Genomic DNA, 26,168 nt, shown 5'->3' with positions numbered 1-26,168 from the left:
AAAGCATTGTGAAGCCATAGAGGTGCAACCACCGTATGCCTATATGACAAAGAAAGGTGACGAAATGCGCGACAGAGCCTCTCTGTACGGAAGTATAATTTTTGTGAGCTTACCAGGTGCCCCTCCTTCCGTCAGTGATAAACAAAAGCCCCGCCCCAATTCTGCTGATACTCGGATTAAAGATTGGTTGTGGTACCAATGCCCTATAAACAATATGCCACGTCAAAGTACCCCAAGCGTTGACAGTCTTTTCATTAATATCTTAGATAAACAGATAATACAGAATTTAATTTATATCATTATCACAGGTCATTAAAAACTTCGTAAACATCCATGATCAGCCCTAGCAACAGAACCAATGTCGAATATTACCACAGAATCAACCATTCAAATGTACTTTGCTCAACCATGGCTTATCTTGCTGCTTGGCTCAGCCTAATAAGATTACCAAACACAAAAGAAACCTGTGACAGACAATTATTTATATAGCACTAAAGTCTTATAAATTAATAACTAGTGATTGTAGAGAAGGGCCAGTAGCTGTAACCATGGATGTAAAAAATGCTGTAACTTACACTTTTTGTCAGAGTTTTTTGTCTTCTATCTCAATGACAGTTATTGCCCAAAGCATGTTGAGGTACACAGCCTTACATTATCTAATAGCTTGTTCATGTGTAGACCGTATTGTTATTGTCAAGAAGTGAATTCTGCCCCACAAGAATTTAAATGCAATAATATCACCACATTTTACATGTATAGACGATGTGTTGACATGTTAAATATGTGTTTCAGGATAATTGTAGGCTAGAACAAGAAAGTACTGTTGACATTAAAAGTTACAGTTAGTAAAGTTCTGCAAATGCAACCCTGTAATTCTTTGTGGAACACTTGGAGATTTAATTTAAAATGTCCACTAAAACAATTTGGTCAGCAATATGTATGTATGTATGTATGTATGTATGTATGTATGTATGCATGTATGTACGTATGTGTATGTATGTGTGTCTGTTTTTGAGGACGTGTGCACTCAAATATCTTGATTTAATATTTCTTGTGTAGATGCAGATGCAAAATATGATTATGAGAAACTGCTTGTTTTTGTTTGTTGATATTGTTGAAAATATGGAAATTAGCTCAAAAAAAGGCCTTTTTGGTAAAAAATCTTCTTCTTCATAACCGCTAGTCAGATAGCTTTGATATTTGGTATATAGTTCCATAGGGATGACCAAACTTAATTTGTTCAAATTGTGATGAAATATGGAAATTTGTATTTTTAAGAAATTTTTTTGTCATTTTTGGTCAAAAATTTATTTCATTGAAACCGCTTGTCTGACAGCTTTGATATTCGGTATACAGGTTCATAGGGATGACCCAACTTAGATTTGTTCAAATTGTGATGAAATATGCAAATTTTGTATTTTTAAGGAATTTTTTGGTCACTTTTGGTCAAAAATTTATTTTATCAAAACCGCTTGTCTGACAGCTTTGATATTTGGTATACAGGTTCGACAGATGATCAAAATACAATATATTCAAATTATGATAAAATCTAAAATTTATTAAAAATTTTTAAAATTGTATTTGTGGGGCAATTTTTGCCATTTCTGGTCAAAAAAATTATTTCTCAAAAAATTCGTCTGATAGCTTTGAATTTGGTGTACAGGCTCCTAGAGATGAACTAAATATGATATATGAACTTATGACACCTTTAAGATCTTCAAAGTTGCTCATCAGACAGATTCAATATTTTGTATGCAAGGGTGAAGTATTTTTAGATTTGTTCAAATTTTGGAAAATTTGCCATTTTTGGTCAAAATTTTTGTTTCCACATATCTGTCAGAAGTTCTTGTCTGATACCCTTGACATTTATTAAGAATTCAAAAGGTTCTTTTATCTAGCCTATTCACAGTTTCGCTGAAACGTACGCTTCTCCAATTGGCTTCAAATTTTTTATGCACTTGTTCAACCATCCAAACCACAAAAAAATCTACAGCATGTTCTGAAATTTGTTTCAAATGTTCATATATGTGCCGTGTTCATCATTATTCCTTTATTTTAAAAACCAGTCACACTTTTTACTTCAATTGTTTTCATTGCTACACATGACGATATCACCCCTTATAGTTGCTTTTACATCCACATGTATGATTGTATATTTTACGTTAGAGGCTGATGGCTAGGAAATTATGGACCTACAAGACAGTTCTCTCGTGGCTATCGTTTTAAGTCTGAGTACATATTATCTAATATTGTACTTTGTATGTCTTCAAGTCTACAGGGACATTGGCCGTATGTTTGTTCAAATTTGAAAAAAAGGTTGGATCACTGATGAAACCTATTGTAACAGTGGAAAATTACGTAGCTTACTCCTTCAGCAGTCAACAGTCTTCAGCCTGTCACTAAATGTCAGTGTTGTTTCTGACTACATTTGAGCTGTGTTATGAGACTGATATGTTCTATTTGCATAAATTTGCATAAAGGTCAGAGTTCATCATGGACGTGTCCACCTGCCGGACCATGAGGTGGATCTATAAACCTCGCAAAGTCTTTGAGTAACTCTCTGTCCATATTGATGACATCACGGTGGGTCGAGAAGCCTTTATGAGTATATCCTATCATTGCCCATGCCTGTAATTGTCAAATGCAGAGGAGAACACAGTCAAAGCAACACTGATTCAATTTATCAACAACAGTCCTACAATTTATCATTTAAGTCCTTTTCCTATTTAATGTCATACAAGTGTATCAGTATTCATTGATGTATCAGGTAAGACAACTGGCAAATTTACCAACCTGTGCAAAACCCTGTGCTTCTTTCCCTGAATCAATCCACTGGCTTTGCTAATCACTCTCCTTAGTGAGAAAATAATTTGATGAGAGTGCGTCTCTCTTATTCTCAGCCATTTATCTTTATTTTCTGCATTTTCTTTATATTCTTTCAAGTCTACAGAATCTCATTTGATCATTGCTCACATCTGGTGTTCATGAAGTTTGAATAAAATAATACTGTACCTTATCAACTGGTGGCAGCTCTTCACTGTCTTTGTCTTGCATTGTGTAATAAAAAGCCTCAAATTTGTCTTTAATCAGCAAGTCATCTTCGATTAGCTCTAAGAAGTTTCTCCGCAGCTTCTCAACATTCATGTATCCCATGTCAATGGTCTGTAAAATAAAGACAAGCTTGTTAGAACACAGACTGAGTGTACAGATGCCAGTACTAGTACTAGTCCACGATATTTTCACTGATGTAAAACTACATCATTAAAGAAGTATTCTATTTAAGGTCCATACACTCTAGTCACTTAAAATTGCAGGACTATTGAAGCAACTTCCTAGGTCTTTTGAGGTTCAAAACACCATTTTTTGCTCACATGTTTACACACGTGAGCATATGTCGCAGCGATGTCTGTCTGTCTGTCTGTCTGTCTGTGTGTCCGTCTGTCTGTCTGTCTGTCTGTCTGTCTGTCTGTTTGTTGGTCCGATATCTCAAAAACAGCTTATCAGATCAGAATCAAATCTGGTACATAGATTCAGTTAGCAAATGGCAAGAACTGATTAGTTTTTGGTGGGTGTGGCTTGCATACTTTTTGCTCATTTGCATAATTAATGATTTTAGAAAAAACGGATATTCATTAAAAACGACTACTCACAATTTGATGAGATTTGCTACAAATGTTGATCACACCAAGATATATCAGCAGTGGGAACAATTAAGGGGTGACATGAAAGAGAATGGCTAATTTGCATATTTAATGAACTTTCCTAATTAGGGATATATGTCTGATTTGACTCGATCAAAATCGACCAAACTTGGTATGTATATTAAAGATACTATGATTTAACATTATTGAAAGTCATTAAGCGTTTTAACTGTAGCCAATTCCTAATTTACATATTTAATGAACTTTGCTAATTAGAGATATATATTTAAATTGACTGGACCAAAGTTGATGAAACTTGCTACATGTATTGAAGCTACTATGATACAACATTTTTGAAAGTCATTAAGCATTTTTACTTCAGCCAATTTCCAATTTGCATATTTAATAAACTTTCCAATTAGGGATATATATCTGAATTAACTTGATTGTAGTTGTTGAAACTTGCTATATACATCAAAGATACTGTGATATAATATTATTGAAAATCAAAAAACATTTTTACTTCAGCCAATTCCTAATTTGCATATTAAATGAATTTTCATAATTAGGGATATTTATCTGAATTGACTTGATTAAAATTGATGAAACTTGCTATGTACATTAAAGACATTATAATACAATATTATTGAAAGTCATTAAGCATTTTCTCTTCAGCCAATTCCTAATTTGCATATTGAATGAACTTTCCTAATTAGAGATATATATCTGAATCAACTTGACCAAAGTTGACAAAACTTGCTACATATATTGCAGATACCATGATACAACATTGTTGAAAATCATTAAGCATTTTTACTTAAGCCAATTCCTAATTTACATATTTAATGACCTTTGCTTATTAGGGATATATACTGGATTTACTTGATCAAAGTTGGCAAAACATGCTATGTACATTGATGATTATACCAGGTTAAAACAATATCAAAAGTCATTTCACATTTTCATGTCAGCTGATTTATAATTGTCATGTCTAAAAAGCTTTCACAGCTCGGCATACCGGTATATGGCTTGAAGGACTTGGCCAACGGTAATTACACTTTCTATATAAAGTGGTGATACAATGACAGCAGTAAAAGAACTTTGATACTTTTATTTCAGCTAATTACATATTTGTATACTTCATGACCTAATGGGTTGTGATTATTGTTCATTACGTTGATCATAATATTTTCAATGAAGTTGCAAACATGTGGCAAACATTAAAATTTACACATAACTGCAATATGTAATGAAACACGTGAGCATTTTCAGTTCATATCTGGTCCAACTATCAGTTTATATTACTTTCACAGTATCACGACTAATATTAATAATCTTGTCAGTTTTCAACATTATTATGGGTTCTCCAGAACTCGATTTCATTTTGAAGGACTCTTCCACAACTTTCCAGGGGACTTTAAAATTCAAGGACTTTGAGGAGCATGTAGACCCGGAATATGACTTCCCCATACAATATTACAATACTATTGTAATATCGTATGGAGAAGTCTTTTATTTCCCTATCAAAGCATGACAGAGGATGTTCCCTGTAGAAAATGTATAACTGTACATGCCATAAAACATTAAGTTGGGGCAACTGAGTGAGATATTTTTCAGAAATACCTCTGCTTGTTTTGTTTACAATGAAAACTTGAGCTGAAATTAACTGATCATGTTCTTGCCATTTCACTATTTACTTAACCCTTTGAACCTGGCTTGGAAAAAAAATGATGTCATAGGTCACTAGGGGGTCAGGGTGCAAAGGGTTAATGTATCGATGGGATATAATAATAGTATTAGTTTCTATTCCCATGATGCATCTTGGTATAACTAGATATTGAAAGTCACTAAATTTATGGAGACGACTTCACTGGCGGCCACTTTTAGTTGTGTCAAGAAATATTTTTCTCCCTGACTTAAGTATCGCATACTGCACTGCATTAACACCAAGGTCCAGAGCGGAGTATGTAATTTTGTTTAGAAATTGGGGTGGGCGTTCACCCAGACCCTACCCTGACATGTTCAAGAATGAATGCCACTTCCTTCATATGATGGGACATGAAGCACAGTGATCAGCCATTGTCATTGACTCACAAACCTCCAAACAAGGAAAGATGGCAGAGGTTTATCAAAGTTGTTTCTTCACATCAGTTTCATTGTTTGAGAATGGACAGATTCACTCAAAATGTTATTATTTCAAAGTTTTCTTATTTACACTCATCTAAAAGCCATCATGTGTGAAAAACTGGAGTGGTCGTTTGCCTTTATATACAGTAATCCCATTTACTGCTTTTATGGAAAGTTATATTTAAGTGCTTGTTTGAGCATTGGCACTAAATGCAGAGAAATACAGTGACCATTCAGCATAGTAATGTATCCAGTACACAGGCGTTTGTGGACTGGGTAGTTTGTAAAAGTGTAGTTTATGCTGTGAGTTTATTCTACGTATACGTAGCCTTACCACAAAGGTGTGAAACGGACTTGTCTGGCCTGCAAATAAACTGCCCGTTGTATTCAAAAAATAAACACAAATCATACAGCCAGGTACCTCGTTTGAAGACTCTCTACTGTCCAAAAAACACTCTCATGTCACGATAAGATGAAAACTTTAGGAGATATCTGCCGTGTTTTGACAAACTCAGCGTTTCTGGAGTCCATGGTTGAAATACCGCAACTCATTATCATAATGGAATGCTGTCCACGTCCCCGATTGGTCCCAGAGTAACGCCATCAACGGCATCTAACGGAGATTCACTACTTTCTATGTGTGGATGCCATCCATTATGATAATGAGTTATGTTATAACAATGGTGGACTCTAGAAACGCCGAGTTTGTCAAAACATGGCAGATATCTCCTAAAGTTTTCATCTTATCGTGACATGAGAGTGTTTTTAGCTACTATAGACTATAGTCTGTAGTCTATATAAGCTATTGGGATGCGTATCCAAAATATGGTTATGAGAAACCTTTTTTTTAATTTTTTGATATTGTGGAAAATATGCAAATTAGTGCAAAAAAAGGCGTTTTTGGTAAAAAATCTTCTTCTTCATAACCGCTGGTCTCACAGCTTTGATATTTGGTATACAGGTCCCTAAGGATAACCCAACTTAGATTTGTTCAAATTGTGATGAAATATGCAAATCTGTATTTTTAAGGAATTTTTTTGTCATTTTTGGTCAAAAATTCATTTCATCAAACCGCTCATCTGACAGCTTTGATATTTGGTATACAGGTTCCAACAGAAGAACTAAATATGATATGTAGAATATATGATGAAATCTGCAATTTTGTATTTTTGGCGCAATTTTTGCCATTTTTGGTCGAAACTACTTGTCTGATGCCTTTGATATTTGGTATACAGGTTCCCAGAGGGTTCTCAGTGTAATTTGATGAAATCTTCAATTTTTGTATTTCTGGGTCATTTTTTGCCATTTTTGGCTCAATTTTTTCCATTTTTGGTCAAAATCTTTGTTTCTCAAATGTTACTCATCTGATAGCTTTGGTATTTGATATACAGGTTCCTAGGGTTTACCTTAATGTAACATATTGAAATTATGATGCAATCTGCAATTGTGACTATTTTTGCAGCTAGTTTTGCCATTTTTGGTCAGACCATCCTGAAATGAGCTATCAAAGATACCCTCCTTTGTCATCAACACGTGTCACAAAAAGTTATTCTCTACATAACACAGTGGAGCTCTGTCAACTATTAGGTCACTTGTTTTTTTTTCAAAACCGCTGGTCAGACAGCTTTAATATTTGGTTTACAGGTCCCTAGGATGACCTTAGTGAGATAATTTCATACAGTCAGGAAATACTCAATTTTGTATCCCCATGTTCTATAGTAGCTTCAGGGACATTGGCCCTATGTTTTGGACTGTAGAGAGTCTTCCACATCGAAGGAGGTACCTGGCTGTATGATTTGTGTTTATTTTTAGCTCACATTTGGTATACCAATGTGAGGTAATCGTATAAGCTGAATCAGTTCATTTGCATGCCATTTGCATGTCTGTATGTATGTATGTATGTATGTATGTATGTATGTATGTATGTATGTATGTCCGTCCACGTCAAAAACAGCTAAACCGCAGCACCTACTGTCTTAGTATTTGGTGTACAGGTGCACCTAGGGGTGGAGATGTGAATTTGTTCAAATGAACATGTCAGTGCCAAAAATATGCAAATGAGGGGAAAAAAGGAAAAACCCTGCAAATTGCTAAAACTCTGTAACCGTTGGTCAGATTGGGTTGATGCATGGGTGATAAACAGAATGAGACATGGGTACCTTGTCTCCTTTCTTATACGTCCATATGACATCGACATCAGCCAGACTTGTCTGTTCAACGATTCATCAGCACAGCCTGTATCGTTGAACTGACCGTCAACGGTGAACAGAAATGTGGCAGCCAGACTACGACCATAGGAACGAACTTGATGCAAATAACCTACACAGTTGGAATGAATTAGAATAACATTGCAGGTTAATATTTTTTAGCTCCGCTGTCAGCGACGCGGAGCTTATCAAATAGGTTGATTATCCGTCGTCGTCCGTCGTCCGGCGTCCGTCGTCCGGCGTCCGTCGTCCGTCGTCCGTCAACAATTGCCTTCTCCTCTGAAACCACAAGTCCAATTGCTTTGAAATTTTATATGCAGTTCACTTGGGGTGACCTCACTTCAGTTTGTTCAAATCATGGTGAAATTTGCATATTTGTATTTTTGGGGCATTTTTTTGTGTTTTTGGTAAAAAAATCTTCTTCTCTGAAACCGCTCGTCCGATTGCTTTGAAATTTGATATGCAGTTTGCTTAGGGTGACTTAAATCAGATTTGTTCAAATGGTGGTAAAATTTGCATATTTGTATTTTTAAGGCAATTTTTGTCATTTTTGGTAAAAAAAAATCTTTAAAAATCTTCTTCTTCAAAACTACTGGTCAGATAGCTTTTATATTTGGTACATATGTCCCTAGGGATGATCTATTTCAGATTTGTTCAAATTGTGCAGAAATATGCAAATTTGCATTTTTAAGGCAATTTTTGCCATTTTTGGTCAAAAAATGTATTTCTCAAAAAGTACTGGTCTGATAGTTTTGAAATTTGGTATAGAGGTTTCTACAGATGAACTAAATGATATTTATGGAAATAATGATGAAATCTGCAATTTTGTAATTTTGGGGCAATTTTTGCCATTTTTGGTCAAAAAATGTGTTTCTCAAAAAGTACTGGTCTGATAGCTTTGAAATTTGGTATACAGGTTTCTACAGATAAGCTTAGTAATATATATTGAATTTCTGATGAAATCTGTAATTTTGTATTTTTGTGGCAATTTTTGCCATTTTTGGTCAAAAAATGTGTATTTCCAAAACTACTTATCTGATAGCTTTGAAATTTGGTATACAGGTTTCCATAGATGAACTAAATGATATTTATTGAAATAATGATGAAATCTGCAATTTTGAATTTTTGGGGCAATTTTTCCCATTTTTGGTCAAAAAATGCGTTTCTCAAAAAGTACTGGTCTAACAGCTTTGAAATTTGGTATAACTAAGTGTGATATTTTGAAATTATGATGACATCTGCAATTTTATTTTTGGGGGGCAATTGTTGCCATTTTTGGTCAGAATATTTTATTCTCAAAAAACTACTCATCAGATAGCTTTGGTTGACATGTTCTTAGGGATGATCGGATGTGATATATTCAAAGTATGATGAAATCTTCAATTTGTATTTTTGCAGCTTATTTTAGCCACATTTTTCTGGCCACTGCATTGAGTTATCAAAGATTTCCACCTTCTTCATCAACATGTGTCAAAAATAGTTCTTCTGTACATAAACACAGCGGAGCTATATCGGCCGCTAGGTCGCTTGTTGTAGTTGATCATAGACAGTCGAGAAACAGGATGGGAAGCTGCGGTATTTCCTTTGAACGAACTATGCTGGAATAAATTACGTTGGATTTGCATACCCATTGATAAACAAATCCAATTACCATCCAACTGTCGCACAATCTCGCAAAACATGCTTGCAGGCCTTACATTCAGTGTGTCCTAAACACACCTTTTTCGTAGCAGAGAATAATCCCATTCAGAAGGAATGTAATGTTTCTTTGTTGCATCTAAGAATAAATCAATCTTTAGGGTAATGGAATCTGACTTCAATCAGAAAGACAACTTCATGCTGAAAATAAGTTCAATGAAGTTTTTTTTCACTGCGAACTACCAGATGTTGGGCAGCAGCTATTGCCTAGCTGATAATTATGCAAAAATTGATTCACACATTCTAATTATTTCAAACCAGATAGCTCGTCGCTTCTCCATAGTTCTTTTGTTCTTTGCGGTAGCTTCCCATCCTCTTTCTATATTGTCTATTAGTTGATACAGAAATTCACTGCCCTGTTTTGATGCCACTTTCTGGAAAAGACTGAGACTTTGCAGTCTATTACAATTGGCCACCAGACAATGTCAGGAATAATCTCAAGGTAACTGTTAGTATAGAAGCAAATGCAAAAATATCTTGAAAAGACTTTCCGTTTTAACTTACTTATATGTTTTGGTGATATGTAATCTGCTCACATCCAAAGTCCATGTAAACTTACTATTGGTAACTTTATAAAGTACTTAGAGTTACCCTTGTAATAAATAAATCAGTGTCATCCAGAACTAGGATTGAGGACGACTATAAGTTTACAATCAGTTTAGATTCAAAATGACTGGGAAATATTAAAGTAATATCATACAGATATATTTCTGCATCACATTGAATACGGAAAACCCCTCCTGAATGGCAGCTTCCGGGCAACCCAACAATCAACTCCCCCGAAAGTGAAAAACGAGTTTCTTCAGATAAATGCAGTGTAACAAACATTGTATTTGATGAAGAAAGATTCAAAATTCTATTCAGAAATTCTATTTAACAAAGTCACAGCATTAATCTATACTGAATGCTGTGATAAACATGAATAAAGTATTTTCTTACCTGCAGGTAGGTATATACAGTCCCCTCGTCTAAGAGTGGCCCAAGTCCATGGCACTTTCCCAACTTCAGGGTTTTCAGTCATGTTGATCTATCCACGTCTAAGGTTGAAAATCCCGAACCTGACCATTTATCCTGTGGGTACACATTGGAATATTAATATATTTGTCATCAGGAGCCAGACTATTTATCCTGTCAGTAGACATCGGAATTTTTAATACATTTGTCATCAGGAAATTAAAAGGCAATATCATTCAAAGTGGTGATTCATAAAACACCGGTATCTTAGAACTGTTAGATACATGTAACATTTGCAAATTTTCATCCAGTGGATTGAGTGTCAATGGATCAAAATCGACTAGAGGATGCCAGTGTTGAATCCTTGGAATTTTCAAACCTGTGGAGTCAAAGATCTTAGCATGCACAGGACAATGTGTAGACATGTTGATCAGTTTTACATTATCAGGGCACTTGAGTCCTACAGTTCAGAACAGAAACTCTGGGTTTTAGCCAATCAGCTGCATTGAAACAAAGCATATTACAAGAGGCTTTAATGCCAGAGCACAGAACATACAAGATGATGATTAGATTGCGCTGAGACTTCTCTTATGGCCATTTTGGTCTGTTGCATCTTTTTGGCATGCTGGGCTGTTTTAGACAGTTGACTCTTCGACAGTTAAAATCATCGTAAGACTTCAAAAGCTGAGCCAGTAACAAAAAGTAATAGCTGTATTAACATTGAGGGTGTACATATATATCTGAACTGAAAACATACCATTAAACATACCATTAACTGAAGGGGTATGAGATACACGTTGCTTCACAGCATCTACACAAGGCACTTACAGAATTAAAAAGCATGATGATACCGGTTAAGGTGGGTGTCATCGGAACTGTGAGTGAGCGACTTTCTTGTTTACCAACAATATATTTAATCATGCATGACCAACATAGCTGCAACATTTAAATTTTACGATATTCATTGTTAACAAACATGTTTTAACTTTAATCGCCAACGTACCCTAGATGCAGCGTACATCAGGGTCCCTAGCAACCTTTCAGCAAAGTTCCGAGGACCCCCTCTCTTTAAATATATTTCAAAAGACGTTGCAGTCAACTTGCGTATACAAAATAATTTTAGGTTGTGTCAGAGAGTGCAAACACTTACATTTTCCACCATTGATAGATATATTTGAAATCTTTGTTCAATCATGATGAAATCTTTCCTGCCGTCAAACAGGCAATGAATGTTTGTGATCTGCATCGTAGTGAAGCACTGATGCTGTACCACCACTGCTCATCCATAGGTTACACTCATGAAGGTATTTCCTGAAGGTCCCACACAGCAGACACTTCGGTACCTTGCAAGAAATTGGGAAGACCATTAATTGTGAGAAAATTTTGTGTCACCAACAATTAAAGGGACATAAGCTGTAACTTGTAGCAAGTTTTTCAGTATTCTGCTTCTGTATATCAACTGCCATGTCTGACCCTATTGTGTTTGTCATGCTGAAATTTTTAGTATTTGTTTTGTCAACACAGCTTGTTTGTGTGTAGTGATCATTGTTTATTGTTTACAAATGAATTCTAGTCCAGACTTGAATCAATTTTCAACAATAACAATGGAGATTATACTCATATAGGTTGCGTTGATATGCTAAGTACTTGCCTTTAAATTACAGTTTAGGATTCAATGCAGAAAGTGTAGGGAAACCACAAAACAAAAGTTTTGAAAAAATAGCCGAAAGATACAGCTTTAAGAGGCTTTTAAACAAGTATTCTTGAAACTCATGGTTGTTTTCTGTTGTCAGACCATGTGACTTTTTGACCATAAAATTTTCATTATTTCATTGTTCTAAAAGACAACTACAATTTCTTGTTTTCCGCATGAAGTATTTTGATATACAACCTACTTACACAATGTACAGTTTTATGAATGAAGCTTATTATGCGGATTGTTGTATGAAAGTAGAGCTCTAAAATTTCAGGTTTGTTCCTGTTGTTTTTAGAATTGAGGGCATGGATGTGTGATCAATCAGTAAAATCAGACTCTAAACATTGCCAAATGAATGGTATTCTTAAAACTACTTTACGCCATTCAAGAAATATCTTTATCATTGTCTAAAACTAAAACTACTTATGCCATTCAAGAAATATCTTTATCATTGTCTACATGAAACAAAATCTTTATTGTGCGACTTGGTATCTTTTTATGATGAAATTAAATGAGGCAAACACTGAAATATGAAATAAAACTTGAAAATGCCAAAATAAGAGAACTTACTTCTACATCTTGTCTCATTTCATCTGGCAGAACAGTGACCACATACCTATCTTCAACCTTGTAATTGTCAATGAATTCAGAAAACTGCAATCTTTGTGGTTGTTTCTCGCGGTTCTCTTTCTTCTTCTCAATCAAGACGTCCACATCGCCATAGCTGAAAATGAATGTGATTTTCAGTTTCTAATACAATATCAGTACAGTCAGTATGAAATGAAGAGAGTTTCAGGGTTTTGTTTAGCAGCAAGTTCACTACTAATGTGCTTGGGAAATTGAGTATTTTGACAAGTGTTTTTGATAATATATTGATGATGCTTAAACTTCTGAACCCTTTGACTGAGTAATTCAATTTTTGCACTTGCACCTTTATAAAATATCACCCAGACAATTTCTTTGAGATCCACACCATTTCTTTCAGATTTTTCCCAAAATTTTGATCAAAAACTGTAGCAAACATCTTGAAGGTTGGATTATATGTTTTTTGTAAGCTAGTACATGCTAATAGTTACAGCTACAGGGGCTTCAACCATTTCCCCCTATTTTGCTGTAGATAAGTCCATATTTGCCACAGATAAGAATGGGAACTGTACCAATATTTCATGGTGACAGGTTTCAAAGGGATGGCATATAACTCACTTTTCTCTGAGGTAATGATCATCCCATTTCAGAGCAGCTGGTGATTCCGTCAATGCCTGTCTCAACACCAGGGGGCGCTTTTTACTGACATGGTCCTCCCAGAACTTCTTTGGATGAGGTGCCTCCTCATACTCTTTCACTTTTCCTTCGGGTTTCCTTTGGTAACCTAGCAACAAGAGGAAAGTAAACAACTTTAAGTTGTGTTAAAAGTGACAGTTGCTGGAATTTTACATAAATTTGTTCCATTAGTTGTCTTCAAATTAGGTTGCATCAAATACACAGTAATCCTTGCCAATGCAAAAGAGTGGGTACAGTTTATTAATTGCATAAACATTACTTTTTTATAGTCCATACTACAAACAAGCAATGAACAACAACATTAAGTATTCTTCTTATACACTGACAGTCTAATTGACAAGCTGAACGCAAGGCATGTGTCATGATTCAGGTTGTTGAATAAGGAATACGGTGGTTTCAATCGGGTTCGAACTCACAACGTACGGTACCCAGTCACCTAGCGGAGAAGCCACAGACAAAACCGCTCGGCTAAATCCCCAATCTCAAAAAAGATTGGTTCAATAACAGAGCTTATAGTTACAATTTTTCGGACTGTGACCCCTCCACACGCCACAGAGTTCGTGAAGCACTAGCGCTCATATACTCACTATCACACATCGCACTATGATCGTGCACACAAACTTTATCGAAGCAATGAACATCGCTTCAGGACTGGTCAGTTTCTTCAGCCTGGGGGTGGATTATTTTTTTGCCGACGTCAAAAAGTGGCTGACCCCCATTCCAACTTTTGAAAACAGAGTGAGCCCCTCATTCCAAATTTTGAAAACAGGGTGAACCCCCCTCTGCATGCAACAAAGGTAAAACAAAAAGTGGAATATAATTGAATAATTTAGTGTATATATATTTTTTTTTGAGGGGGTATATTTTAAACATTAAGTTATTCTGTGTTTTTAATGAAATTGTTGTCATGTCAGTTGTACGATAGGAACTTACAAGTGTCAATTCTAAAGTTGAATACAGTATTTGAATGAGCTGTGAATGTATTCCACACTTTTTCCAAAACTGTTTGTAAGAAAAATATGATTGTGAAATATTAGCGCATACTTTGCTTTCTAATACTGAATTCTCATAGAGGAACAGAAAAGTATCAGGAAAACTTGTCATGCTTCATGTGAACTGCAGATTTCATGATTAGGGAGCGTTCAGTTTTTACGGCCTGGGGGGGGGGCCGGCAAAATCTTGTCGCCGGTGTTCAAAAAATATAGACCCCCCCCCTGCATTTTTCGTGAAAAAACGATGACCCCCCCCTTTGTCAGACGAAAAAAATTGATGACCCCCCCCCCCCCCCCTTGAAAAATAACCAAAACCCATATGTCAAATTTACCCGCATGGTTTGGATTTGAACTCCGGTACGCGGCGCACTTTATTCGATGCCAGTGAACAAACTTCTCAGCCACATCCATTGAAACGTCTGTTAATTAGGACGACTGAAAGGCAATTTTTAGCTTCATTTCCATAGACAACTCATGTCCATGGACATTGTATAAAGTAAACTTTATTGGAGTGGTTCGCCAAAGGCAGCCCTCCGGTTAAGAGGGTCATAGGCCATTACGTAAAGTCAACTTTATTCTAGTGGGCCACCAAAGGTGGCACGCCGGTAAAGAGGGTCGATCATGGCTATTGCATAAAGTAGACTTTACTGGACAGGGCCGCTGAAGGCGCGCGGCCATTACCATTATTCAGTGCTTGATCCCAGGGGTCCCTCGAAAATGTTTCTAATACAAGCCGCGGCTTCAATTGGGAATTTTACGGTAAGATTGCCGTGGGGTATTACATAAAGTCAATTTATTGTAGTGGGCCGCCGCAGGCGGGCCGCCGGTAAAAGAGGGTCAATCATGGCCATTGCATGAAGTAAACCTGATTGGAGTGGGCCACCAAAGGCGTTTGCCCGTTAAGAGGTCATGGGTAATACATAATGTATATTTATTGTAGTGGGCCGCCGAAGGCGGCCCGCCGGTAAAGAGGGTCGATCATGGCCATGGCATAAAGTGAACTTTATTGTTGGTATTATGTTTTTGAAAATGTGGTGACCCCCCCTTTCCTACCAGTGAAAAAGCGATGACCCCCCCTTTGCGGATTCCAAAATTATGATGACCCCCCCCTGGATTTTGCCGGCCCCCCCCCCCCCCCCCCGGTCGTAAAAACTGAACGGTACCTTAGTACACTTTGCAAAACAGACTTTCAATTTACAGACATCAGGATATTTCTCATGTAGCTCTGATCATAGACCCCCGAGAAAAAGCATTGAGAAAAAAATAAATTGTAAATTCTATTCTTTAAGGTATTTTGAAGAACAAATCCTGTTGGCAGGCAAATACATTGTTTACATTTGTTGATAAATAGTTTTAACAATAAAATATCAACAATGGGTATTAAATCACGTCAGGCTGCATTGAAATGCCAGGTTTCAACATGACTTTGGAAGAATTAACTGCGCTTTTTATTTGCAGACTAAAGAATATCTGAAAAACACATCAAAATTTACAAAAATTGACAGAAATTTTATCTTATTTTTATATAACAGAGAGACAAACTTTTGCTCAAACTTTCCCAAGGAGACATGTTTTTTTTGTCTTTTGAAATCATAGAAAAAATTTGGCAAGGGTATTCGTTTTTCCTAGGTTTTTCTTGTATTGAATGTGCAGACTATGAATCTTGGCAAAAGCAGGAAACAACTCAGACTAGTCGTCTGCCCGAGATTGTGAAATTTTACTGTTACCTGATCGGGGGACAGGTGGAAGTATTTTTGGATTAGTTGAGATTGGGGCAAACGCAAGGAATGCTTTGTACAATCACACAAGCTGGTATATACTTTACCTAGAGGTCTGAGGTGTCCAGTGGGTACAGCTGCTGTGTTGTTGTTTTTAATAATGGTCGGTGGAAATTCAACATCTGTCTGCTGATCTTTTGGCATTGGTTGAGAAACAGTGTTCTTCTCGCTGATACTGACAAAAATCAAGTAAACTAGTAGGATATTCATTGACCACCGCCTTTCCATTTTGTCCGGTGTTACGTTCTTCGACGGTCTTCTCCTCTTCAATGTAAATCCCTCCTCTGTGATTGTAGCAAAGTATGTTGGTCCGAAGAAAACGATGGCATATGATATTTGCAGCGGCTCATATACAGCCTTACAGGTACACGTACGCATTCACGGACACGATATGTGACAACCAGTTTCCGGGTTCGTCGACTGGTGCACGCGAGAAAACGTACTACAGTCAGTGTGACAGTTTTCGGACAGGGTAGTGAGTTTCGCCCAGAGCCGTTTCATAAATGACGAGCACTACGAAATCTTATTTATACCATACCTTTTGAAACTTATTGTGTTTATCCTCAAACTGTTAACACGACGGAAGTGGTATTTAGGGGGTCAAAGTTGCCAAATTATTGACCCCATTTTCAGTGCGTCGTAATCGAACTACTATCGTAGTAATCGGACTGCTATCTCAGGAATCGGACGTCGTATTTGGAATGTGATTATAGGGGCTAAATATTGCTATTTTGAAACTTCAAACCCTCGATTTTCAATTTCGATGTGTTTAGAAAACTGTTCGTAAAAATTTCGTAATAAATTAGAAAGTTCAATCCATGGACGACGCTAAATTTCGATGTGTATGGTGCTTACAACGTTACATATCGGACAAGGGCTGTCTCTTTGTGTTGCTTTCGACACCAAGTTGTATCGTAGGTTTTAGCTCTGCACAATCTGATTAAAATCAGATGTAGAGTACGGCGACGTCTTCTTATGCGTACGCGGTATTCTCTCGCTGTCGCCTCTCACTACGAGAGGCGACAGCGAGAGAATACCGCGTACGCATAAGAAGACGTCGCCGTACTCTACATCTGATTTTAATCAGATTGAGCTCTGCATGGCAGGGCTGTGTGTTACCGGCGTTATACGGCCTGTGGTAGACGCCGGTAACACACAGCCCTGCCATGCAGAGCTACAGTGTACAATGCACAGCGCAAGTACGTCACCGATGTCTGAACAACTTTGCTCCCATGACTTACAGTCATAAAAATACAATGTTATGAACGCCAATAGGTCTGAAATTTTTCCAGATTTGACCTCTGAGACGCAACAAAACGAGAAGCCGTCTCTTTCCACGTCTACACGCAAGTTTCAGCGTATCCGGAACCGAAGCTTGCAGTAAACTGCTGGCTGAAGATGAAGTGCCACTCACAGAGCCGTGTTGTTCATTTGAGTTCAAAGGTCATATGTACCTGATAGCGTAATCGGATTGGAGAGGGGCCCTGATTGTGCGCATCTGAGCAGCGCGAAAAGGTCACTCACCGATCATCCCAGAAGAAGGTAAGCCCCGGCCTCGCGGCTTCTGTATTTTATAGTAGAAAAGTACTCGCTATGTTAGAAATTCATCGTTATTGTAAGGTGGGTTTGTACAAATATGTTAACAAGGTGCTGTCTATGTCGCTTCTTAGTACCCTGGCTCCTCCGTGATCTGATCATATGATCGAGTGTTGGGAACTGAACCATATTTACGGCCACCGATGGACTCAGCCACTCTGTGTAAGATCAGAGGTCGGAAAGCATTGTGAAGCCATATAGGTGCAATCACTGTATGACAAAGAAAGGTGACGAAATGCGCGCCAGAGCCACTCTGTACGGAAATATAATTTTGGTCAACCTTGCCTGCCCCTCCTTCCGTCAGTGATAACAAAAGCCCCGCCCCAATTCTGCCGATACTCGGATAAGATTGGTAATGGGTACCTGATGCCTGTATACAATGTGCCACGTCAACATACCCCAAGCATTGACAGTCTGTAATTAATACCTTACATAAACAGATACTACAGAATTCAATTTATATCATTATCACAGGTCATTAAAAACTTCGTAAACATCCATGATCAGCCCTAGCAACAGAACCAATGTCGAATATTACCACAGAATCAACCATTCAAATGTACTTTGCTCAGCCATGGCTTATCTTGCTGCTTGGCTCAGCCTAATAAGATTACCAAACACAAAAGAAACCTGTGACAGACAATTATATAGCACTTTAAATATCTGGTGATTGTAGTAATGGGCCAGTAGCTGTACCTTGTGACAAGTTTTTTCATTGTTTTTGTCTTCTATCTCAATGACCGTTCTTTTCTATAATTGCCCAAAACATGTTGAGATACACAATATTCAATTTATCTACATAGCCTGTACATGTGTAGACCGCACGACTTATTGTTGAAAAGTGAATTAAATCTGTCCCGACAAGAATTCAAATGTCAATAATGACACTGCAGTTTCAAATTCCATGTATAGACGATGCATTGACATGCTTTATAGTAGGTGTATCAAGATACTCATGTGAGTAGAACAAAAAAGTACAGTTGACATTAATACAAATGCGGCCCTTTAATATTTCATTGTGGTACACTGAGAAATTTAATTTAAAATATCCACTAAACCAATTCGGTCAGCAGTTATTTTAAGAGTGAAAAAAGTTTGCAACCAAAAGTGTGTCCAATAATCTTCAGTTGTCCTCCAAAAAATTAAAGGGAGTTTTGATGTGTTACCTTTGAAACGTGAATGAGAATTTATCGTCACAATTTTGGCTCAAAAACTTTGTGTAGCTGTTGTGTATGAATACATACATATAAAGAGCAGGAGACTGTATGCAAGCAGCAGACTTTTGTGTCAAAAATGGAACTAATAGCATATGTCATACTTTGATGCTTTTAAAAGGTATTATCTAATATGGCTCATTGATGGTCATTTGACCATTATGCACTAAAGTATGTCAAATCTCCGTGACTTAAGATGCCAGAGGGGCAAAACTGTGTCACACCTTCCCTTTTCCACCTTCACCTTTCCCTTTCTGTGTTACTGTCCCTGGAACACTCAAAGTGCATGTGGTTTTACCCCAGCAAGCGTAGACAGTTTAGAGCCCCTGGGCAAGACCTTCTAGGGAACTCAGTACTGACTCCAGACTCTAAAGACTCCATCATGGTGGTACCATGTAATCCTACTTGACAATCATGCTCCTGATCAATCAATGAACAATGAAACTTTACAAAACAGCTTTGGAATGGGTTTATCATTGGTAAGCCTGATTAAAACATATCCCTGATAAAGCTAATTAACTTCATTACTCCTGATTGAGCTTGATTAACCCTTTGAATGCCAAGTCGATTTTTGTTGCCTTTATAGAATCATGGATGTAAAAAATAGATTTTTTACATCCATGATAGAATGTAACGCAAAAATCTTTTCTAATCTAGACGATTTTGTCATATTTTTCCCAAAATTTTACTCAAAAACTGTAGCCAATAAAAAGTTACGTCCCTTTGGTTCAAAATTTTAAAATGACTGAAAAATTCATAACAATCTTACCGATGTTGCCCTGATATTTTGGCGGGAAAAATTACAGTGCTCAAAGTGTTAAGGTTTACCCCACAAAATACCTTAGTTGTCAGTCTTGTTTGTGTTGTTCTGTTGTCACTTGCATCCTGTTCTCTGTGACATTAGCAAAAGATGACATTCTGACCTGCAAATCAGTGATTAAGAAGTATGGATTGTTCAAAAAGAATTCTCAAGTTGTCCATAACTCAAAAAAGAGCCATGTCTGAATTCAAATTGTTAGTCATACATTGCTTGGTTTGAGTAATTCAATATTACTTAAAACACACACACACAAACAATTGTTCGGTTTGTGTACACAAATATTATCTCAGCTTCTCAGCATTGATAAAGCTGAAGTCATATCTTTTCTTTGATTAAGTGTAAACATTCTTGCAATATCTGTTTTACTATTAGTAAGGTCTTTATCATAAACATTTTTGCAATATCTGTTTTCGTAAGATCTTAATAATATTAATCTGGGTGAGTCTGAAAACACTGTTGATTGAAAACCTGTCTTGCTTGCATTGCTGTATATACTACAACAATACCAGCGCATACAAAGAAAAGTGTTTCAAAACTGAGAAATTCTTTCTAAACATATTATGTAACTTTAATGAGTTATTTTCTTATTGAGATTGATCGTGACCAATTTCACAACTCAAAATTTATGATCTCTACAATGATATTCTTGATCTATTCTCACAGGACATAGTATCATACAGTGATACTTCAGTGGGAATTAAAAACATGTACTGAATAAGGCGCCAATTTTATAAACTAGGAAAGGTAAAGACAGTATCTGCCTGCCTGTTATCATCTGAAAGTGTCCAGGAATTCCGTCTGATCCAGACATGTGGCCATTTTCAAGTAGCAAACGACTGCGTGGGATTCCACACGGAACAGGGATGTATTTTGTTGGTTGTATGGATATTATGACCAGGCTATCCATGGAAGGGTAAGGAATTGTTTGGGAAATTTGTGATATCTTAAATATTGAGCTATATGATTATTCACAGTTCTGAACAGGTCCTGGGTATTTTTTGAATGAAATTCATTAAAATAAGACAAGGGGAAATTTTAAATATTTTAAATACTTATGTAGGAAATTTCACTCAGTGGTGTTCACAAAGCTTTCCCCCTAAAACCAGCCCTGGCTTTTTTTTGAAAGACATCATGCAACTGTCCAGCACAGTCTCTACACTAAACTGATGAGCCAAGCTAAACAGGTTCATCTTTTCATCTTTTTAGGCATTTCTGGTATGAAATTCCCGTATATGGTAACCTAAAACTGTACTTTGACTTCTGTAATTTATGTATCTTACCTGTAGAAATTTGCCATGGTGAGAATATGGTCAACTGTCTAAGACACCTAGATAGCAAAACTGTATTCAAGATACCAAGAACTGAAATGCAGATATAACCATTTTTCTCAAAGCACTGTTATAAAGCTGACAATGTTTGTCTTTCATGAATTCAGAAGTTTCCTGAGACTGTACTACCCATCCGCTGTAGCAGACGCCAAAGTTCCCATAGCAACATCGAAACAACCACCATGGTTACCGAGAAGAGAATATTCCGATGGCTATGCAGACTTTATCAAAATTACAACCAAGGCTCTGAAATCATTCTTCCATTGGTTGCTAGGTAAAGTTTGTTAATTCTCTACTCACCGTGCATTCTACCCAACTGATGTGTAATACAACTCCCTAGGCTGATATTTATTGATAAGCTTTACTCAAATGATATACTGTGTTGCAGGAGTGACATTATATTTTGTATCAGAAGCAGAATGATTGAAATATGAATAGAACACTTCTTCTAAGCCAGAAGCTCTACAATTCTTCCTACCTACAGTATGTTTTTGATTCCCTTTTTTGAAACCTCAAGACAGAAATATAACCTTTTTATGAAGTGTTCCTTACACAGTAGTGGCCCTGCTAAATTTCAAATATTATTTTTTTCTGCGGTTCTAAGATGCACACATTGATTCTTGAGTTTTTATTTGTAATTGTGACAGAGAACACTACTGCTTCCCAAAGCAAGACATTACAATCTTTCATTTTTGGTGGCATGATCTAAACATTTCATAATTTCTTTTATCACCATTCAGCTTCCTACACAGTACCTGTTCACTGGAAAGGACCCTTACTGCCAAGTGAACTCAAGTCGACATTCCCAGTTGTTGTGTTTTCACACGGACTTGGCGCTAACAGGACTACTTACTCGTCAGTATGTCTAAATTTAGCGTCTCAGGGGTTTATTGTCGCCGCAGTTGAACACAGGTGAGGTTTTGCTTTCATTTGAGTGAACATAATTTTGATTAAAGTGCCCAAACAACATGTCTCTTTTGTTCAGTTATATAGTCATGGAAAAGTGGAATTTGTTCTCAAGTTTCATTTCTTCCATATTGTCTGCTCTCAAGAACAATGTGATGTTCAGTGTTGAACTATACATGGTCACTCCAGGGTACCCTGGTTGAACATGTAGTTCTATAAATGTACGCAATAAGGTTTCCTTTCGGGTGACAAAATAAATGTGGCAAGGCATGGATAGGTAGCATTTGTAATTGTTTAAATAATGTCTTTCAAGAAGTATCCATTCAGAATTGAGTAATTGTATGCAAACACATTGTGTAGTATTTTGGTGTTGAGCAGTGAAAGCCGGTAAATTTTACCCAATATCCCACTGGTGCTGCCCACCCTATCCTTATATCAGCCATGAGAGAGCATCTGACATGTTACCATTATTTCTAAACCATTTACCTATATTAATAGAAAACTGAATTCTTCACATTATTCTGCATTGCGCTTGTTTGCAATCTTCATGTTTCATCACCAGGGATCAGTCAGCGTCAGTGACATATTACCTAAGGTCCCTTTACGATATTATTCACCCTACCTGTAGTATGTCAACCCAGTTATATCAGACAACAGCTGATATGTTACTGATATTCTGCAACATTTATACCTGTACTGCTAGAATACTGGCCACTTCACCACATTTAGGATTTTGTTGATCTTGATCTTCATGTTTGATCACCAGGGATCAGTCGGCGTCAGCGACATATTACCTTCACCAGTCTGATGACAGTGAAGAACTCATAGAGCAATGGGTGCCGTATGAGAGACCGATACCAGGACAGGATGAATTCCCTCTCAGAAACAGACAGGTACATCAGCACATCTTATCTTCTCAAATGTAATGATGAGATTTATTACGGTCCAAGCTTTCCTTTTCAAAAGGAAAGCTTTTTCATTTAGGTCATTACAATGTTGCTATCAACCAGAGGAAAGTGAAAATGAAAGACACTTTCCAGTATTACTTTGTATAAATTTTGCACAAATTTTGAAACTTGGAAAGCAGTTTTGAATCCAAGGAAATACTCATGAAGTCCTACAATATGGCGGCCACAGTATAGAAAATATTTAAAAAATACTAGTAACATGACTCAGTAACCCTGGTAACAGTAACCAGATTACCATCCATGTTAGAACATTGATAATGATCTCCCACTAAAAACATTCACACTTGTACTTAGTTGAAAGTGAACAGAAAATCACTGTTGGCAACTGATGTTTCACAAATGTGCCATGAATTATCAGACGGTAAGTCTTCAGTGTAAATTGTCTTTTCATATACCCTAGCTCCCTCCAATGTCATTGTTATTTCTGAATCAGGAAGGAAAGGAAGATTATGACATTGTCTTTCAACTTGATTAGTTGAAAATATTAACATGGAAAAAAAACATTTTCAAAACATTTACTACAGACTTATTCACAATGACTGTTTTTGCTTATCTGTGTCTCTGTGATATTTGTAGGTTGTGGCGAGAGCTGAGGAATGCAAGAAGGCCTTTGACATCTTGGAGAAAATCAACAGAGGAGTTGAAATTACAAACATTGTCGACAGACAAACAGATTTACAGCAGTTTAAGGTAGGATTGGAAATACTTTGGTATTTGTATTACAATTAAATGCAGATGATGTCACTTTTCGTTTTTTTTTATCCAAACACAGTTACAGTAGTGTAAGGGGATATATGATATTGTCTCTGCTATTTTAGACATTGTAGCTGCTTTTTGACCATCATGAATATATTGTTTCACTTTCTAGAAATTCTCAGAATGAATTGAACTAATACACACTGCAGCTCTTTATATTACAAACTGGCTGATGAATTCCTTTCAATTTCACACATATAGTTCCCAGCCTTGATGCGGTAAATACAGTCTTCAATATATTCAAATAAAGAAAGAGCATCAGTTAGGTCAATCTGATTAAAATCAGATGTAGGGTACAGTGACATCTCTGTACTTGCGCGGTATTCTCTTGCTGTCACCTCTCACTACATTGCAGTTTCATCCCTATATCACTATTGTAGCTGTTTTGATCATTATCAGGAATAATATTTAACAGTCTATTTTATAGTTGCTGTAACTTCTAACCCGTTCACCACCATGGTTTAATCCAAACCTATTGTTATCAGTTTTAATAATAATAATCAGTGGTTAGTGTGGACCTGTTTACAGTGAATTGGGGGTGAACAGGTTAAACCCGTCATGGCATTTATATTAATGATAGACATTTGTATTCATCATTATTTGCAGGATCGTCTTGACCTGACGAAAGCAGCCATCGCAGGTCATTCATTCGGTGCAGCGACGTCACTGCAGACTTTGAAAACAGATGAGAGGTTTAGGTAAGTTTATTCACATGAAGTACTTATTGTATTCCAGGAGAGAAATGACAGTAAACCAGAGCTCCAGTAAAATGTAACATTTTTCATGGTTCAACAGGAGAAAATAAAAAATTGGTTTGTTGACTCAGTGAATAGTCACATTATCGTTGAAAGTTAAGATTTCCGTACACATCAAGTAAACCTACTGTATTGACAAGCTTGATGGGTTGCATCATAAAATGAAGACGATACACAGAACGAAAACATTGAACAAACTTTCAAAAGCTATTATTATGTGAGCTTTTCTTGGCTGTAAATCTCAAATTATAGCTTCAGTTTCAAGACTTGTGTGTACTATACAAAGATATTAATTCTGCATAATGTCAAAATGCAAAATAAAAAATTCCCTCATGATTACATCGGTGCTCCATGAACCACAACAGAGATATATCCTGAATATGGTTTTACCAATTATTGTCACAATAGTTAGACCAATCACAAGAATGTTTATATATTGTTTAATTGTATGTTGTTCCTTTCCTCCAATCATCTCAGATGTGCCTTGGCTCTTGACACATGGATGCTCCCATTGGATAAAACTCTGCCTTCCCAGGTCAACCAACCAATCCTGTTCGTCAACACAGAGACCTTCCACTGGCCTGGCAATATCGTAAAGATGAAGAGGTTCCTCAAAGACAACGGCGAGATGAGCGAGGAAAGAAAGATTATCACCATCATGTAAGTAGTTGTTATCCTCAGGTGGGGAACACAGGTTCATAATTTTGAAATTAAGATTTTTGCAGTTGCATAAAAAGATTGCATTAACTGGTTGACTAATACAATGTAGCAAAATTGCTCTGCCAAACACACTGTGTGCACTTAAAGAATCTTGTTAATATTTTCCGGCACTCAAGGTATAGAAATTTCTATCGTTAACTGTAGTCAAGGAATATTACTATCATGGAAATGTTCATCAGTAGAATTATAGAGAAACATTGGTACCATGCAACGCAAACACCGACAACAATAAAACGTTGATTACCTTTCAAACTTTGCAGTAACTTTGAAAACTTGTTGAAATGATGCATCTGAAGAAAATAAGAATCTTCAAGATGATCATGTTATCTGCATTGTCAATTACTCTGATCATGGTTTATATGCGGTTTTCGTGATACGTCTTTCAAGAATACAGTAAAAATGGCAATTCGACATTACTTTTTGTTTTGATTTTCCTATCCAGGGGCACAGTCCATCAAAGCCAAAGTGACTTTCCATTCTTACTCAACACAGTTCTGGCAAAACTCTCCAAATGTCGCGGAACGCTGGACCCCTATGTTGCCATGGCAATCAACAACAATGCATCGCTGACGTTCCTGTGTAAACACTTGGGTGAGTTGTTAAAATGAACTTGGTAAAATACACATTTTTGTTTGCTTTCTCACATTCATAAAGGTATACAGCAATACAACATCACTGTGATGACGAACATACTGTTAGAGGGCGCTGTACTTTAAAGCTATGATGTCTCC

The 26,168-nt window shown here is 36.7% G+C and overlaps 2 protein-coding genes across 2 annotated transcripts in view; one reads left to right on the top strand and one right to left on the bottom strand.

Moving 5' to 3' along the window:
• Positions 1-26,168, top strand: part of LOC139125901 (platelet-activating factor acetylhydrolase-like) — a 28,475-nt gene that overhangs the window by 626 nt on the left and 1,681 nt on the right. The window contains exons 2-10 of the mRNA XM_070691984.1: positions 17,667-17,916; positions 20,668-20,917; positions 21,440-21,606; positions 22,073-22,244; positions 23,005-23,131; positions 23,783-23,896; positions 24,569-24,660; positions 25,195-25,377; positions 25,880-26,028. Coding sequence (XP_070548085.1) covers positions 20,814-20,917; positions 21,440-21,606; positions 22,073-22,244; positions 23,005-23,131; positions 23,783-23,896; positions 24,569-24,660; positions 25,195-25,377; positions 25,880-26,028 — 1,108 coding nt within the window. The 5' untranslated portion in view covers positions 17,667-17,916; positions 20,668-20,813. The remainder of the gene's footprint in view (positions 1-17,666; positions 17,917-20,667; positions 20,918-21,439; positions 21,607-22,072; positions 22,245-23,004; positions 23,132-23,782; positions 23,897-24,568; positions 24,661-25,194; positions 25,378-25,879; positions 26,029-26,168) is intronic.
• On the bottom strand, positions 1,532-17,812 carry LOC139125903 (uncharacterized). Its single transcript, XM_070691985.1, has 8 exons — positions 16,422-17,812; positions 13,527-13,692; positions 12,894-13,047; positions 11,778-11,970; positions 10,613-10,744; positions 7,928-8,087; positions 3,013-3,162; positions 1,532-2,628 (listed from the first exon to the last, which is right to left on the bottom strand). The coding sequence occupies exons 1-4, from the start codon at positions 16,750-16,752 to the stop codon at positions 11,842-11,844; spliced, it is 780 nt and encodes a 259-aa protein (XP_070548086.1). The 5' UTR covers positions 16,753-17,812; the 3' UTR covers positions 1,532-2,628; positions 3,013-3,162; positions 7,928-8,087; positions 10,613-10,744; positions 11,778-11,841.

Source organism: Ptychodera flava (genome assembly GCF_041260155.1).
Source record: "Ptychodera flava strain L36383 chromosome 3 unlocalized genomic scaffold, AS_Pfla_20210202 Scaffold_26__1_contigs__length_13983176_pilon, whole genome shotgun sequence".
In the NCBI taxonomy this organism is placed as follows: Eukaryota; Metazoa; Hemichordata; class Enteropneusta; family Ptychoderidae; genus Ptychodera; species Ptychodera flava.
Note: the sequence above shows the minus strand (reverse complement) of the source record. Positions and strands in the feature narration are given on the sequence as shown.